Source organism: Rhagoletis zephyria, unplaced genomic scaffold (genome assembly GCF_001687245.7).
Source record: "Rhagoletis zephyria isolate East Lansing unplaced genomic scaffold, Rhagoletis_zephyria_1.1 Rzeph_scaffold_10390, whole genome shotgun sequence".
NCBI classification, from domain to species: domain Eukaryota; kingdom Metazoa; phylum Arthropoda; class Insecta; order Diptera; family Tephritidae; genus Rhagoletis; species Rhagoletis zephyria.
In genome coordinates this window covers 3577-21421 of record NW_016167468.1, presented here as the reverse complement: position 1 = coordinate 21421, position 17845 = coordinate 3577, and the positions used below count along the sequence as shown (strand labels likewise).

Here is a 17845-nt window from a genome sequence, read left to right as displayed (position 1 = left end):
TTTTGCATATTTAAGATTCCAAAAATATGGCCATGAGCCACGTAACTAGGTCGGCCAGTGGCTATCTAGAAGAGAGTATCACCTGAGCGTTGCTCAAGTCATGTTACCCCAATTATACGAACCCCGAATAACTTAGTATACACTATTCAGATTCGTGAAATCCGCTTTCATGCAAAAAATACAGTGGTCAGTCTGTAGCAGTCTACATTTCTTACCTTTATAATAATCCTTTTGGCTATACAATTTCAAATGTGTACCAACTTCAAATTCCTTTATCGAGTGCACTGGCCCATTCCTCTTAACATGCAAGACTTTAACACTATCCTTGCCGTAGCCGTAATCGGAGATCGTATATTGGTGAGGAGTGTTGCTCGGCTCCGTTGGCTGCGCACCGACGCTGGTGGCGGCACTTTGCAGGGGGCGTGCGAACATATCGTCGCCTCGTTGTCACTGTCACTGCTGGAACGTTGTTGATACTTTGTGGACTCGTGTTGCTTGTAAGCCACGCAATTAATCGCTGCTGCGTTTGCGTAGACAGTTGTGGGGTGACAGAGGTGTTTCGCTGATGGAATCAGTTTGATAGAATTGTCAGACTACGACTGAATGGGCATTGGGGCAAATGTGCTATTTTATAAATAATAAGTAAGATATAGAAGTTTTACGCGGAAGATAGAAGAGCAGATCTTAATGTGAGGATAGCGATTAAGAAACTGTATGCTTTGCTGATAACAAACAGGATTGCATGCAACTAACTGTTAACTGCGATAAGCAAGAATTATTAACTAAACTGATAAGCTAAACGAGATAAAAATTCGTAGATCACATAGACATGCAACCGTGTATTATTTAGCAGATATGGTTGTAAATAATATCATAAAAGAAGAAGATGAAAAAATTAAGAAAATTTGCAAGTAATTTTACCTATGAAATGGTGTTGCTGGCGCATTTATGTAAGTGCAATGTACGCACACAATAGGCCGGTTGGCATGGCACATGCTCCCCATTCGAGTCGAGTAGAAGAAAACGTGCAATATGTATGTACATACATACTATGTATGTAAGTAGAAGACACACAATAGCAGCTCATCACCAATGACAATAGAATAGAACAGTAATACAAACAATGGCATGCAAATTGATTTGAGAGTTTGAGTGATTAAATGTTACTGTCGTCGCTCAGGTCGACGGCGCCACCGATTCACTGGCAACAAACAAACAAAGTTCAAGTTCATAAAGTTCGCACGTACACACCCCAGTCAGAAAGCTGCAACGCATTTTGCAACTCGCCTTGGTATAGATAAATGTACATTAGGGCGGGTCAATTTGTATGGGAGATTTTTCGACGAAGTATGCGCGTCTATCACAGAAAAATTCTTCCTGTAATTTTAAGCAAATTTGCCGAAGAAACCAGGGTCCTAAAATGAATCTGCATCCTGCTGTAGTGTGGCAAAGAGTTGCTTATATTTTGCATAAAACATGCAGTAAGGGCTTTTTGGTATGAGGAATCCATTTCTGCACTTACAAAAAAAATACCCGCCCTAATGTATGTACATATTTGCAGTTTTTTTAGCTTATCTAGGCAATCAAGCAAATACAAAAAATACAGTGAAACCTCGATATAAAACAAAAAATTGTTACCTCTTGTATTAAAATTTTAGGAGTCATGTGTATATGATCCAAGTTATGAGCTCAGTCGAAATGTATATCTAAACAAAAAATAACCAAAACTTCTTAGTTGCAGCAGCTGCTATTAAATGAATGTTGCAATGAACATATACACATAGGTATTTGAAAACAAAATTTTTGCTGATTGCCCTGGCAAACATGGCTCTAAAGTGAGTTCAATAAGGGTCAAAGAATAATTCCAGTAAGACTCACAGAACAACCTAAAATAAGACTCGGAAAGTAAGCATTTATGACGCCAATAAAAGTAATTTAGGAGCCTCAAAAAGAGTCCAAATCGCGGACCGTAACAGTTACAACATTTATAAAAAAGCACTGTTTAACAATTATTTTTTGACTTTTATTTCATAACGCCTTAAATAACAGTTTTTTTTTGGGTTTTATTTTATAAATTCAAAATAACAATTATTTGTGATTTTTATTTAAATAATCTACAGCTGTTTTATTTTTATTTTTAAATTATAAATCTTATATAACTGTTACTGAAAACTTTTATTTATAAAAGTCTTCAATATAAATCAGTCACTGACTTTTATTTTTAAAATCATACTTACAAAAGTAATTTGTATAAGACGTAATAAACTTTGACAACACCTTCTTAACTGCTAAAAATGATAATGACTTTTATACGTATGATTTAAAAAATAAAAGTAGGCGACTGATTTATATTGACGACTTATATAAATAAAAGTATTCAATAACTGTTATCTAAGACATAATATAAAAATTAAAAATAACTGTTATTTACAGATTTTTTAGACAAAAACCAAAATTAATTGTTATTTTAGATTTGTAAAATGAAAATCAAAAATAATTGTTATTTTTTAATTTTGCTTAAAAATTACAATTAAAAATTTATTTTAAAATTTCATTCTCGGTGAAATAAGAAATCGATTGGTATGTATCACTTAGTTGTAGAACATTTCCTTCATAGTGAATCATCCTAATTCTACCCCGTGTCGATCAGTTGAGTATAAACGAATGAAAAAAAATCCGGAGAGGTAAACATTTTTTTTGATGAATAAACGATTTCAACACAAATATGGCAATTTGCAATTTTAAATAAACTTGCTTGCCTAATGTCGGAACCAATAGGGATGAATTTAAAAATCGAATATGGATATTTTTCACATGGAAAATAAATACCTCCTTCTGAAGAATGGAATTTTTCATTAATGAGTTACAATTAGTTCATACTCGGTTTTTTCGTGAAGAAAAACTACGTCCAAATTCACTTGTTTTAAGTTTTGAAATTTGTCTGAAATCAACATCAAAAAATCTATAAGATGAGTTTGATCCCGTTGTCGATATTAAGCTCCTCCGAGTTTTCTTGAACCCTTTAATCTGCGTTTTTAATAGCGTATTTTTATGAAAAAAGGTTTTCGCAAAAAATACAGAAAATTCAGGAAAAAACAATAAACAATATTTGACATTTTTAGAAAAAATATCAATCGATCTGTTCAATATGACTTGAACTAAAACAATTTTTATACCCGAGCGCACTTGTACACAAGGGTATTATAACTTTGTTCACATAATGGTTGTTTGTAACAGCCAAAACGAATCGAGATAGATATNTTGCAACAATTCTTTGCCAAGAAATACGTTTATGGTAAAATTTTGGAAAATGGGCGTGGCACCGCCCACTTATGATCACATATAAGTATATCGGTAACCGTTCTACCAATTTGTACAAAACTCGGTGTGGTTATTGTGCTTGCCAAATATAAGCAAAACCTTGAAAATTATTGAAATCGGACTAAAATTACGGCCGCTTTTCATATAACGGTAAATTTCAGAAATGCTTGAAACTTCAATATTTCGAAATTGAAGGACGCTAATTTACTTAAAATTGATACACCCCGGCTTACCATCTAGCAGAAGGTTTCGGAAAGAAATCTGAAAAAACATATATTTAATACTTGCGCCGGGTATTTAATGTTCGGCTCCGCCCGAACTTAGACTTTCTTACTTGTTTTTGTTGTAATATTGCATTTGTCGTTGCATCGATGATTTGATATTCTATATAAGAACATATGTATGTAACAAAACCTTAAATATAACTTGGAATTTGTGAAAACCCTTCCACATCGCTGCAACGAGGTTTCACTGCATATCCTTCTGTATTTGTGTGTGTTGGCAAGTTTGCTCTGCTCGACTTTCCAATTGCACTTGCACAAGTGTGTGCTTATGTGCGCAGCCAAATATACACATATATGTATGTATGTATGTACATTTATAAATATAAATAAAAGCAAAGTAGTATTTCAAGTAAAAATATGTATGTATGTACATATGCTCGTGTGCGGGCTCGCGAGTCCCTCATTTACAATATTAATCTTACGATAAGATTAAGACTTATTTAAATGTTTTGGTAACAGTGTTGATTTCAAAACAAATTTTTTACAACTTATTTTGTTTAAAATTTTAAAGTCATTTTCAGGTGATTTATGTATGTATGCCAACTTGCGAGACAATGATTACGTACATACATATGTACATAGACAGGAATACACGTATGCACTTTTTACTTCCTCATGCCTGCACCATACATGTATGTATGTATATATGTAGGTAGTTGCATGCTCTTTAGTACAAGTTATGTCAAAAAAACCAGTGGCATTTAGTTACTATAATATAGCATCGTAAATACTCGTAGCTTAGATTTACTGCGGGGTGTCTTGTTGTCGCTTAACTGTTTTTGAACACCCCCCACTAACACTTGAAAATCTACTCGGCATTCGGCCATCCAGCCAGTGGAAGTTTTGTGAGTGTGGCGCAATTAGTGGAAGTGAATAATTTAATTTATTTACAGTTTGTAATTAATGGTGTGCATTAAACTATTCACATAGATTTCAGCTTGTCTTGATTTTGCGTTGTATAGCATCGACTGCAACGAATTAAAATGTTAGTTTGGTTTGACCCACACCGAACAGGCGCCGAAAATCGCTTGTTTAGGACATTAATGGCAGTTCTAACAAAATGATAGCGAAAGGGCGGAAAAACTGGGAGCCATATTACAATTGCAAGGTCCATAAAGATCCACACCTTTTCTGTTTTCCAGCCTTGAGGGCCGCCTATTTGCCCAGATTTCCCGCTCTCCGATTGTTAACTACAAATTCATATTTTATTATTTTTTAATTTTTTAATTTAAAATATTATTTTTTATATTAAGCATTGTTTATGTTAGTTTCAATGGTTGTGCAATATATAAAAAAAGAAATTAACAAACTTTCGTAAAAATTTCAAGTTTTTTAATAAGATTTCTTAAAAAATATTTTGAGTTGCAGTTTTGTGCAGTGTTGCCAGAACTTTTTGGACCAACCGGATAAATTGGCAATTGCGAGAATGATTTAACTTGTAATGTTTCCATCATGATTCGAAGTATGCTCTACGATTTTTTTATAAGGAGAAAATGGGCAACACCTTCAAACAGCAGCCGCCCCCCGGGGGCAATGACAAACCTCCGAGTATATTACTGCCATGACAAAGCTTCTCATAAAAAACCATTGTTTTTTTTTCAGAGGAGGAAGCATCGAAAGCCTAACCCCAAAAAACCGTCAGTGTGAGACTTTAACCCACTAAATCTCCTACCGTCTATGTACCGATCCCCCCGGCACCACCGTTAAGTATTTCGTCGTGAGGCGGTTTGAGCACGAAGCTCTACGTCCGTTAATGTTCACATGATTCCACCCACAGTTCGTCTTGGTTTAGTATTAAACCTACCTTCCCACCCCACCATTGTAGGTCCCTCGATTTGTGTTATAACATCAGGACGTACACCACAAATAAGAGGAGAAGCTCGGCCAAACATAGTAAAAGTGTAAGCGCCAAACTATTATAATTAAAGGAGGCAAACATTGCCCTCTATAAAATAAAACTCAGTCCCTAACTTTCAATACGCCGATACAAATAGATTATTTTTTGGTCCGCTTACATTATTGTTGTTTGAGCAAAGTAGACGAGGTATTTTTCTTCGGAAAGGTCATATATGGCTTTGTGAATATTTCGATGACTCGTGTCCGCAAAAGTTCACAAGTAAGACATACATAACGATGCCTTTGCTCAAAATTATCGTATGTTACTGTATGTATATCGACACTCTTGCGCGAAATTATCGTTTGCGCCATAAACCAAATTTTACTGGAGAATGTTGTTTCTACATTAAATTTTTTTTTAACTTAATTTTTTTTGTTATTTTTTTTTTACTAACTACTAAATATACGTACAAAATATTCTTGTATGGCACAAACGATAATTTCTCTCATAAGAAAAAAAAATGCATTGTAACATCGGATAAAATATACAGTAAACTTTTGGCGTAACTATAGAGCATTCAGGTACAATATTTTACTAGGCGATGCGTTGTTGGGTGTAAATTTTGAAACGAAAATTTTAAAAGTAGAAAAATGCTCGCCCGTTAAATTTTGGTTTCTGGCACAACGTTAATTTCGCGCAAAGAGGTCGCTATATGTATTTATAGTAGTATAAACATTACATTTGCTGCTTTCATATTTCTAACATGCCTTCTTGCTCTTTGGTTTTCCCCCTTCCTGCGATATAAATATCATTATTTTCCGTGAAGATTAAGATTGTCGTGATATAGAAGGCTCTTCGTGATCGGGTTGGTAAACATAATAGCCCCCTACATATTTGTAAGTTATTTTTAGTTGACATACTTGCAAAGAAAAATTTTTTTTTGTTTGGAGCGAAAATTATATAGAGACCTTACTACGGATTGAGTCATCTTGCAATCCGTTTATTGTTTACCTTCATCAAACAGACTCACGTATGTACATATGGATACACTTCACTTACAATTCTCTTACGTACATGCAGATAAATATTTAATTTCTCAGTAAATTTGACATTCGTCTACGAAGATATGGCGGCTGCACCTTGTATTCGTTGGACTAATTAGATACATACATATATTCATATGAAATTTGCTCTACATACATACATACATACATGTGCACATATTTATATATACAAGCAAAACACGACTTATGTATGTATATATATGTATATTTTATGTAACATCCGAAAATATTTTCATACATTTACAAATAATTAAATAAGCTAAACTATTTGTAAGGAAAAAAACTACATATCGCTCGTTTACTAAAATACCGTCGTACATAAAAATTTCTTCAAGATTGTATTTTTTATGAGAAGCTATTTTTCATGGCAGAATACAGGTGGCGCGTTTGATGAAGGACATCCCGAACCAATGACGAGGAGAGAACATCAGTAAGGCGGCTTAAGTACAACAAGCTCCCTTTGATAGTACGAAGAAAAGCTGCCTGTAAAACGCCAATTCTAAGTAGAGTGACGTTGAGCAAAACCTTCAGCTCCGTCCAAATTGGCAAGGACATCTCCGTGCCGTTTGAGACCAAACGAGGTTTTTGGTAAGGGGATTCACTCTCGTGCGATTTTTTTAAATCTGCCAATCTGAATCGCACCGGCACTACATGTCAAGATATGAAATCTAAAAACAACAAGTAATTTTTATGCAAAAAACAAAACCGACTTCAATTCTCATATAAAAACATAAGATTATCGTTAATTTCTTCACTATAAAATTATCGGATCTAAAGAAAAAATAGTATGGGATCATCCCTTAAGTTGGAAAAACATTTTTCGTAGAAATGGTATAGAGTTCTTGATAATCAATATTTTTCGACCAGAAAACTCCGATTCTCTTCAAAAGATTCCCAGTAATAATACCCAATTATTTATTTAACCATGTCATGAAAATGCCAGAAAATGCAATGGAGGGGGGGTTATTGAAGCCTCCTGAAGAGAACCAGACTTTTCCGATCCCCATATAAAATATGTACATTGAAAACTTTGAGCACCTTAAGCGACCTCTAAATATTTTTTGATTTCAAAATAAAAAAATTGGTGTATATTTTTCTCGATATAGAACATTCCAAGGGGATGGGAGCATTAAATTTATTTATTTTGGACCACCCTTACATCCATGACGGTTTGTAGCGCATCGAGGCAGTGAAAATTCGTCTGGTAGTAAAAAAAAATCTAACGCAGCTTATCATAGAGCCCTCGCTGCTGCCTACGCCTAACAGAGTCCATCAAAACGGGAATGCGGTAAAAAGTGTACAGGCGGTAAGGTCGTTGGAATGATCGCACGCACATCCAGCGACTGCCATTAACTTCGAACTACGTGCAATTTGCTACACTTCTTTAGTCAACCGCATTTAGTTAACGCGTCTAATGCGGCTTGTGGGCTATAAAATTACTTCGCTGTTCGCTGGTCGTATCATAAAATCCATAAACAATGGGTTTACAATGGAGTTAACTGTTAAAGGTGCCACTGTGTCTTTACATATTTACGACTGTGTGTGTGTGTGTGGTATGGAAGTGTGAATGAGGAAAGACGAAAGTACGTAAGCTTAAATATTAAATCGAAAATATATTTCGTGTTTACGCAAAAATGCCTGCAAATGTAAACCACCACCCACCCAATATTTTTTTCCACACCCTACCTATAATGGCACACGCAGTTTTTTCAACCCACTCGGAAATATTTTTTTTTTTGTTTTAGATACAATTTTGCACATAATTTAACAATGTGTGTGTGATTTATGTAAAAGCCTATTTTACGGAAATTTTTATACATGTGGTAAGTGTGGGTGTACAAAAAAAAACGAACGCGCGTATAAGCATTTGCACATATTGCTACATTGCACAAATGTAAATAAAAACTGTCCACTTTGCGTGACTAAAAGGTGAAATTACGAACAAACATATACCTAGTAGAACTATGCAAGTATGTATGTACGTTTGCTTACATACATATATGAACATCTGTATGAAAAAATTCTGTGAACAGGAGCATTTGGATATGTCTGAAAAATATTAGCAACTGACTTTTCTTTCTTTTTTGCGTGGGCATCATTGGCGCGATGAGATCGACACCAATGCAATGCATACGCTTTGTGAACCGGTGCCTTCCGAGATTTAACTTCTCACAAAACTTCAAAGATGACCTGTAGTTTAGTAGAGGTGTTTACAATAAATCTTTTGGGTCGCGGTAACTAGGTGACCTCCTCCCTCCTCTAAATCTAATCTAATCTAACACCGACAAATACACTTATGTATTTATATCGTCAATAAAAATATACTTACCCGTATGTATGTATTTCGTTAAATATATGAGTATCGAGTGAGGTTGAAGTGGCTGCCGATTAAAACCATCTATGCTCTCCATTGGGCCCGTTGTGATACCACAAAGGCTCTCAATATATAGTTCGCAAACTTCAGCAATCGCCTTATCTTTATACCAGCTATATTGCTCAGGTCTTCAATGTTTCTAGCGACCCTGCAACCGTAGTCTGCTCGTTCTCAATGTGGGATATTCGCGATGAAGGTGTCTTACTGTGCAACTTTCGTCTGCTTCGGAGAAGAAGAATATATTTACATAAAGGGAGCTTGCAGGAGAGAGCGGCATGCCCACAATCTTCCATGGTCACAAAAATGGGACGGAAAGCGCCCTTTCTTGCACGCTTATCCTCCATCTCATTGCCTGGCATACCGCTGTTCACTGGCACCCACACCAGGTGAAGAGCGAATTGCTCTGTCATCACTACAGTTTTCGAGTTGCATGTGACCGAATCCTGACATTTTAAAGTCGCTTGGCTGACTAAGAAAATGTGATGTTATTGCACCCTTTTGCTTCTGCCCTTAAACATTCGGCAGGCTCCTGAATGGTCGCAAGCTCTGCTTGAAAAACACTACAGTCGTCCCGTAGGCGGAATGACTTTTGGACTCCTAGTTGTTTCGAGTAAACTCCCTCTCTCACCTTGTTAAGCATTTTGGATACGTCAGTGGATACCGGAATATCCTGCGTCCATTGTTCTCTGCTAAGGATTTCTACCATATACCCTGTGTTGTTTGTCGTTGTCGGCACGCAAATTAGTCTCTTCCAGAATAATGGTATGAGCGCAGTGATTAGCTTTCCAGTTGGATAGATTCTGCAGTTTGGCGGCTGCGCGAGCTGCAGTTTTAGCATCCATTCATCGTTTCCGTGGGCCTTGTGCCTTGGGCCCCACTGATCCACTTTATGTGGTATAGCCTACTAAAAAATCTGCTCGTCGATACCCCCCACCAGATCAGCCCGAACTACTTTGTATATTAGCAATTGGTCTAAAATCGTCGTCAGTTGTAGTTTTTTGCAGCGGAATGGGTGTAACCCCATCTTTTCCTGGGTCGTCCTGTATGGCTTGAAAGTCTGAATTGAGTAGAGTCAATAAATATGAGTCAAATATTTTTTAAGCTAATATCACACCTTGTACAAAACTTTATTTCATAATCTTCTAGATGCCGTATTTATCTACACAACCCTGTATAAGTTTACAATTTATGAACGAAACATTTTTGCTGATAATAAAAATTTATGGGTACTTTAATGTACATTCTAGTTACGCATACATTGTGTAAGTATGTTGTAAACTTTTCGAAAGCAATTTCACTTATGAATGACCAAAACTGAGAAAACTGAGAAATTTATTTGTTTTCACAGCGAACAGCGAAGGCAATTGTTAGAAATAACTTAAATGAATTTTACAAATTGAGGTGCGATTAGAGAAAGTTTATACTGATAACCATGGGGGTCGCCTTTCAATTGATTTGAGGTTTTTGAGTTTAGGTGGATCTTGTTTTCTCGTTTCAAAGAGCAACTCAAATTTTTTCCAGTCCGCCTTTCAAAAATCTCGACCCTTTGGCATTTAAAAAGTATCAGTTCCTACCCGAAATTGAGTGAATTGATGATTCTGATTGAATTTTCTTCGAAAATCATACATTCCTTAATGTGATCCACAATAACTTCAATTTCCGTTTTCCTCTGCCAATGAGAAATGTGGGCTTGCTATCTAAATTCTTTACAACTATTTAGTCCAGAGGGAAGAAAAAAAGTCGAATAGCGAATAATGTTTTCTGAGTTAGCGCTATAACCTACTATTCGACCCATACCCTTCGACTCGGCTTACAGAACGTTGTCCATAATATATAATAATATAGTCGCGGCTTACGTCCACAATGCCCGTAAGTTCAGTACATAACTTTTATCGCAGCGAAATTTTGGGAGCTGGTTAGATAAGGTTATAGTGGTTGCTCCAGACAATTACGGGTGATACCACGAAAGCTGAACAGAGACAATTGACTTAGTGGTCAAAACGCCGCGAGCCACTTAAAAAATACGAATGCGCCTAGATTAAATGCCTGAGAGCTCCTCAGGGCTAGTCAGTAAGTGCTTGCCAAATGTGTCCATTTTAGCCTCGCGAGAGCTGGGCAGTCAAATAGAAAATGCTGCGATGGATCCACTCCTAAATCATCCTCTTGACAGCTGATACGAAAAGATTAGTTGTGATTCTAAACCTTACCTTACCGTTTCGGAGGTAAGTGCGGCCGGTACCCACATCTACAATAGTTTTGAAGAACTTCCAACGTGTCTGGATAAAGCCCACCTCCAAAAAAGAGCCTTCTCTATTGCTGTAAGAAATTCTGTAGCTCTTACCGTCTTTTAGGAGGAATATGCAGTTTTATCAGGCTTTCATCCTTGTTACGGTTTTGTGAGAATATCTGTATCTGTATATATTGTTGGAGTATTGTACCTTTGGGATATCATCCTCCACGTGCAACCCCTTGAATTCCGGTTCGTCTTTCGACTCGCCAATAGGTAGCTGTCAGAAAAGTCTCTTTGTTCTTTGAACAAAGAATTTTTTACCTTGTCGGATCACAACGAAGATAGACTTTTCCACTCTTGCGAATGGTGCGAAAGGTAGATGGCTGACTTTCATCCGACGGACCTTCGAACGTAACCTCAATAGTGCGCGAATAATTCCGATTCCGATCCTGAGACTTTAATATTATTTAAATTTTCTTTCTGCAAAATTTTTCCATACCGGTACTCTTCTGGTTTGCGCCAGGTTGTTGGTTCCTTCTCTGACACCAGTGTCTGTATTGAAGAGGGAAAAGGATCATCTAGCATCTCCCCACCTTGCACAGGCTTGGTTGTTCCACACCTCATACAAAAGTAGACTAACCATTAACAGAATCAATGTGCCGCCATCATATATGTAATACTTCTATATTGGCAGTAAGCTAACTTCTCAATGTGTAAGCATTCCGAAATCAAAGCGAGACAGTCTAGTACCATTTTTGTCAATGTATTGTGTACTTGAGTGCAGCTTTTGTATATGTGTTGTGTACATGTTTATTTATAAACGTATGTGTTCCTTTTCTTTCGTACGTGTTTATTGATATATCTGTACTGTAGTGTTTTCGGATGGTACTAGCTCATACTGCCAATATAGGAGTACATATCACATATATGGCCGCCATGCACCAGTAGCTTGATTCCACCGAGACCCGCCCAGTCTCATTAATTGCGGATGGTAACCCTTAGACGTGCACAGTTGATGCCTAGGGCACAAACGAATCGGGCGGGCATCTCCCAGCTTGACGGTGCAGAGGTATCAGAATTTGGTTTTTCCACCAAGCGAGTGGATGGGCATTACATGGGGCATTCTTTCCGTCATCCTCCCACCTTCCCAAACGCTCCGAATTCGATTCGGAATGCTCCAGTCTAACAAATATTGGTCAACGTTTACAAAGCAGCCCGGAATAAGGGAAAAAGACACCACCACTCGTCGATAACGCTTGACTAGTAATTCGAGGGACGTCAAGCTGCCTGCTATACTTTTTGAGGCCTCTTGTCATATTTATTTATTTATTTATTTTTTTACTTTTTCAGGGGTTTCAGGATTTTCAAAATTTTGCTGAGATTTTTTAATATGTTTGCGATTTTTTCGGCCCATTTTTAACACTTTCGGAACCTTTTTTGATCTCACAGCTCTTTTTGGGAGTCTCCATATTTTACACTTCTTTCGGGATTTTTTCAAATTTTTTGCTTAAATATCCATATTTTACATTTCTTTCGGGATTTTTTCAAATTTTTTGCTTAAATATGCAAAACTTTGGTACTCAACAAACATAGATTTTTTTATTTACTTTCAAATCGCATATTTTGAATATTTCCGCAATCACAAAGATGCCTATTGCAAATAAAATTTATGTTGTGTAAATACTAACAATAGGGTGGGTCAATTTGTATGGACGATTTTTTCGACTATCCGCGTATAGCACAGTAAATTTGCCGAAAAAACCATGGATCTAAAATCAAATTGGAGTTTGTCAAATCAGCATTTTGCTGTGGAGTCGTAAAGAAGTGCTTAAATTTTGTGTAAAAAAATGTTATAAGGAGTTTTTAGTCCATTTTTGCACCTATATTTTTCTTAAAACTATCACCAGAGGGCGCAACAGTGAAAATTTTCACATTTTCTCCGAATCCATTTTCGCAATTCGGTAAACTCCAAATTATTTTTAGACCTATGGTTTCTTCGACAAAATTGCTTAAAATTACACGTAGAATCCTGCTATGCTACACGCGCATAGTCAAAAAAAAAAAAAAATTGACCCGCCCTAATATACATACGCATAACATTTTAGCAAATGTACCCGCACGTACGACTCTGTCTAATTGACCGGAAACATTGGCGTACGCAAAGGCGCGACACTATTTGACTTAATACAGCTCACAGCTATTGACATTACAGTTGTTGTAGTTTGTAAATTTTTACTTTAACTACTTAATTTAACAGCATTGAAGCTATGTGGCGAAATAAAACGGCCGCTTTTGTTGTGGTCGAAAAAAACCGAAAAATAAACAGAAAACCACAAAATAAACAGAAAAGTACAAACGAGCAAATTGTTTAAAAAAATATAGTTTTGTGTATTTGCATGCAGTTAATTTAATTTTTTTATTGCGTGAAAAATCAAACATTTAGTTTCGTTCAACATTTCGCACCTTTTGCAATTCTCCTTAGAAACAACAAAACTTGTGTTGGCAGTTGCTCGACCTGTGCTCCGCTAAAGCGCCTCTGCTTACATTGAAGCTTTGCGAGATGAATTACTTGCCGGCTAGCAGCACACGAAAGTGCCGCTTGACGCTTCAGTTGCGACCGAGTTCGCGTTTAAAACGGTTTGATTTCCGGTAGTGCGGCGGGTGCGCGCGATAATTTCATACACATTAGCTCAGTTCCACAATGCCAGCCAACTATTTAAAACCGCAGCGTATCCTTACAGCACAGCGCTTGCTGCTGCTATTGAGCCTGCTCTGCCTCGCCAGCAGCGCAACACACGATGAGTTGCCACAATGTGGCCTATCGGGCGTTTATAAGACACGACAGAGCATTATAGAATCACCGAATTATCCGAATAACTATCCGACGAATACCTGTTGGGATTACGTAATCCGTTCACCTTATCGCTGTCCCACAAAATTTCACATACAATTTCTAGATTTTCATCTCGAATCGTCGACTAATTGCACTAAGGATTACCTAGCCATTGGGCTCGAAAATGACGGCGATGATATGGATCTGCTTTGCGGACAAGTGATAGGTATTAAGAAGTATCACACACCGGATGGCATACTACGACTGCGTTTCTTGTCTGACGGCTCACCTTGGACGGCCGCAAGGGGTTTCAAGTTACTCATTACACGCCTGGCTTGCGAGCGCGAGGACTACTTGCGCGAGCTGCTCGATGGCAACGATGAGGACACAGAGGAAGTGTTGGCGCCTACGCTGGAGTTGAAACCTCCACAAGGCACAATGCCGCAGCTGTTTCGGAATTTGACGCAAACGGAGCAGCACATACCTTATCCAACACAGCCGTTGTTCGGTTGGAACTTACCCGAACGTTTGCCGGGATATTTACCTGGACAATTTCCCGTACTGCACCCACCGCCACCGCCAGCGCTTGGCGGCCTCTATGCGCCGCTGGCAAATCGACCGCATGCGCCAAGTCTTGACAATAACAAGCCATGCATACCCGAACAAGCGCTGGGTAATCCATATCCACCATACCCACAATACCCACAATACCCAGCTGTGCGCTACCGAAGCAATGACGCGCAGCAGCCTTTAAGCGCCGATCAGTATGTGGCAGTTTTGCCATCGCGGGCGCAAAGCAACCAGCAGCCAGCGCGAGAATCGGAAAATAAGTCTCAAGCTGACTTGTTGGCAAAATCAGTGAACGAGGCGCAACCGCGGCAACAATTTGGTGGTGGTGCATTGTTTGGATCGCCGTTTAATAGTTTTCACTCAACCATAGCACAATTAAGCAGTCCGCAGCTGGCTGGAGCACCCTTTGCCGGCGGAGCGCCGCAGCTAGACGCCACAGCGCAAAACCCAACTCCACAAGGCGGTGCGTCAGTTGAGCCCGCCATCACCTCAGCGTCCGCGCAGCAATGCTGCACCTCTTCCTTCCACCAAAAACGCTTCTATCTTTCCAGCCCGGGATTTCCACGCACCGCTTTCACCTCACTCTTGCCAGCACAGCAGCGTGACTGCCAATTTGTGCTTGAGAAACATGCGGATAACATCTGTCGGCTGCGCATCGAATTCAAATTCTTCGACTTCGGACAATCTTATGCGGGTACCGGTGATATACAGGGAAATGTGAATGTCGCCATTAGCACTACCAAAGATGTTTGCACGGAAGATTATATCGAGATAGACGGCGCGCGGTTTTGCGGGTGTCGCACTGGATATATCTACACTAGCCCATGGGGTTTGGGCGCAAAGCAGATACGCATGCGCATGGGCTATTCCGGCATACCGTCGAGTGGTTTTCTACTCGAAATTTATCAAGAGGAATGTCAAGAGACTGCTTTCGTTAAACCACCGCTTCCTGCACAGGATGCGCTGCCGCCAGCAAGTGGCGCGCAAACGGGTGGTACACAGGGTAATACGAATGTGGGCAACCAAAATCCTTTTAATACTACGCCACAAAACTTCCTAAGCCAACAGCAATTGCCCATCTACCAGCAGCCGCCATATTTCACGCAACCAGCGCAGGCTGGTCTGCCGCTAGATCAGATACCTTATCGTCCTCTGCACACTGGCGGCAATTTTAATCCCTTCTTGGCAGCTCAGCAGCAACAGCAGCAACAAATGTGGTCTCCTCCCTTTCCGCCGCCATATACCGACCTAGCCCAGCAGTACCCGCCTTTCGGTCTGTCGATGCCCTTCTATCGTTACGCAAGGACATCGGATTCGTTGGCTCACGCTGCAAGTACATACAAACCCATGACGGTTGTAGAGACGAATTCGACGCGCAAAGAGTACTACTACTTTGATGGTGACGAGGCGTTTGGACGTCTGCGCGCCAACGATGAACCAGACGATCTGGATCGCAATGGCGTTTCGCCGGAAGCAACAGTGCGCGATCGTTGCAGTTTTTCAACAATGGATGCACTACGCTTGACAGTCGATTCGCTGTGGATCACCAAGCCCACTTGTTATGCGCCATTGCGCAGCTGGTTTAGTAACATTTTCGGCGGCTGAATGCCACATGGTGGGGTTGGACTTTTATGCAACGAAGAGATTATAAAGTAAGTTAAGAGAAATAAAATTGCCATTGAAGCTTGAATAAAGAAAATGTAAAAAAAAAAAATTTATTTTTTGTGAGGATTTTCTTATCGCGCCCAAAGTGTGCAAAGTGGTTGAGGCCTCAGTATTGTTTAGATAATAAAATGCAAATAAAAGTTGGGTACGGCCTCGAATATTAGACAAGTAAGCAAATAGTTTTAGTGCCTTTCGGAGGTATGTACTCATGTGTATATGTATGTCCATATGCATAGTTGCGCGTAAGTTTGCATATAAGTATGCACTCTATTTTTTTATTCAAATGAAAGTGAAAATCATGTCACGTACTAATTACAAATATCTCTCCTCCCCGTGCTGTTTCTACGAAGCTTGATCTTTCATTTCGAACTGCCGCTTAGCACATCTTCGGCTTTTGTTTGCCCGCCAAGCGCCGCGGCAAGTGTTGACCAGCAAATATTCCATTTAACTGTTTTGTTGACTTTTTGACATGATTTCGTTATTAAGATTTGAGTGAGTAAATACTCAAATGTGTGTACAAGTACAATTAAACATACATACATAATATGTATGAATGTGCATACCACTCTCAATTGTTTTGAAAGCAAAACTAAGCGATAATCTTAAACGAAAAAAATGTGTGTTGAGAATACCTTGACTTTTGACGCAAACGCTTTGTCGTTAGCATAGTATGTATGTGAGTATGTAAATATTGTACGCACATACACACGTACTTGTTTTAGCGCCCATAAGACAGGTGATAAAATAAACCGGGGTTCATTGTTGGCATTTTTTCAACATACGTAATACCCTTAAAGACGTAGATAAATATTGCTAAATTATTTTATGACATTAGTGCTAATTTTTTCAGTAACAATGCTATGCTATTGTCGCTAGCGGAGTAACAATAAAGATCATAGCAATGGTAGTGGAAATGGTAATAGTAATGGTAACGGTAATGGTAGTGGCAATGGTAATAATAATGACAATGGTAATGAAAATGACGGTGGTAATGGTAATGAAAATTGTAATGGTAATGGTAATAGAAATGGTAATGGTTATTGTAATGATAATGGTAATTGTAATAGTAATGGTAATTGTAATGGTAATGGTGATTGTAATAGTATTCGTATTGGTTATGGTTATGCTAATAGTAATGGTACATGTAATGGTAATGGGATGGTTATGGTTGCGATTATGGAAATGGTAACTGTAATGGGAATGGTAATGGAAATAACTATTGTAATGACATTGGTAATGACAATTATAATGGTGATGGTAATTTAATGGTAGTGATATTGGAAGTGGTTATGATTATCGTAATAGTAATTGTAATGGCAAAGGTAGTAATGATACTGATAATTGTAATGGTAGTGGTAATCATAATGGAAATAATAATTATAGTAATCATGATACTGATGGTGATAAAGATAGTAGTAATGGTAATGGAGACGGAAATAATAACGTTAATGATAATGACCATGGTAATGTTATTGATAATGGTTATGGTGAAGGATTTCAATTGGATACAGTGTCATTCTTCTGGGTGTACGTTTATAGTAATTGTTTGATGATACTCGATTATACTCAAAAGCGACGTCTTAAAATGGTTTCAATACTTACATACAAACACAAGAAAATATAATTGAAATATGCCTGGGCAGATTATGAAAAGCCATTTAACTTTA

At 38.2% G+C, this 17845-nt stretch overlaps 1 protein-coding gene across 1 annotated transcript; it reads left to right on the top strand.

The window, feature by feature from the left end:
- Positions 1 to 13811: 13811 nt before the first annotated feature.
- On the top strand, positions 13812 to 16118 carry LOC108376408 (uncharacterized). Its single transcript, XM_017632616.1, has one exon. The coding sequence runs from the start codon at positions 13812 to 13814 to the stop codon at positions 16116 to 16118; it is 2307 nt and encodes a 768-aa protein (XP_017488105.1).
- Positions 16119 to 17845: the final 1727 nt, after the last annotated feature.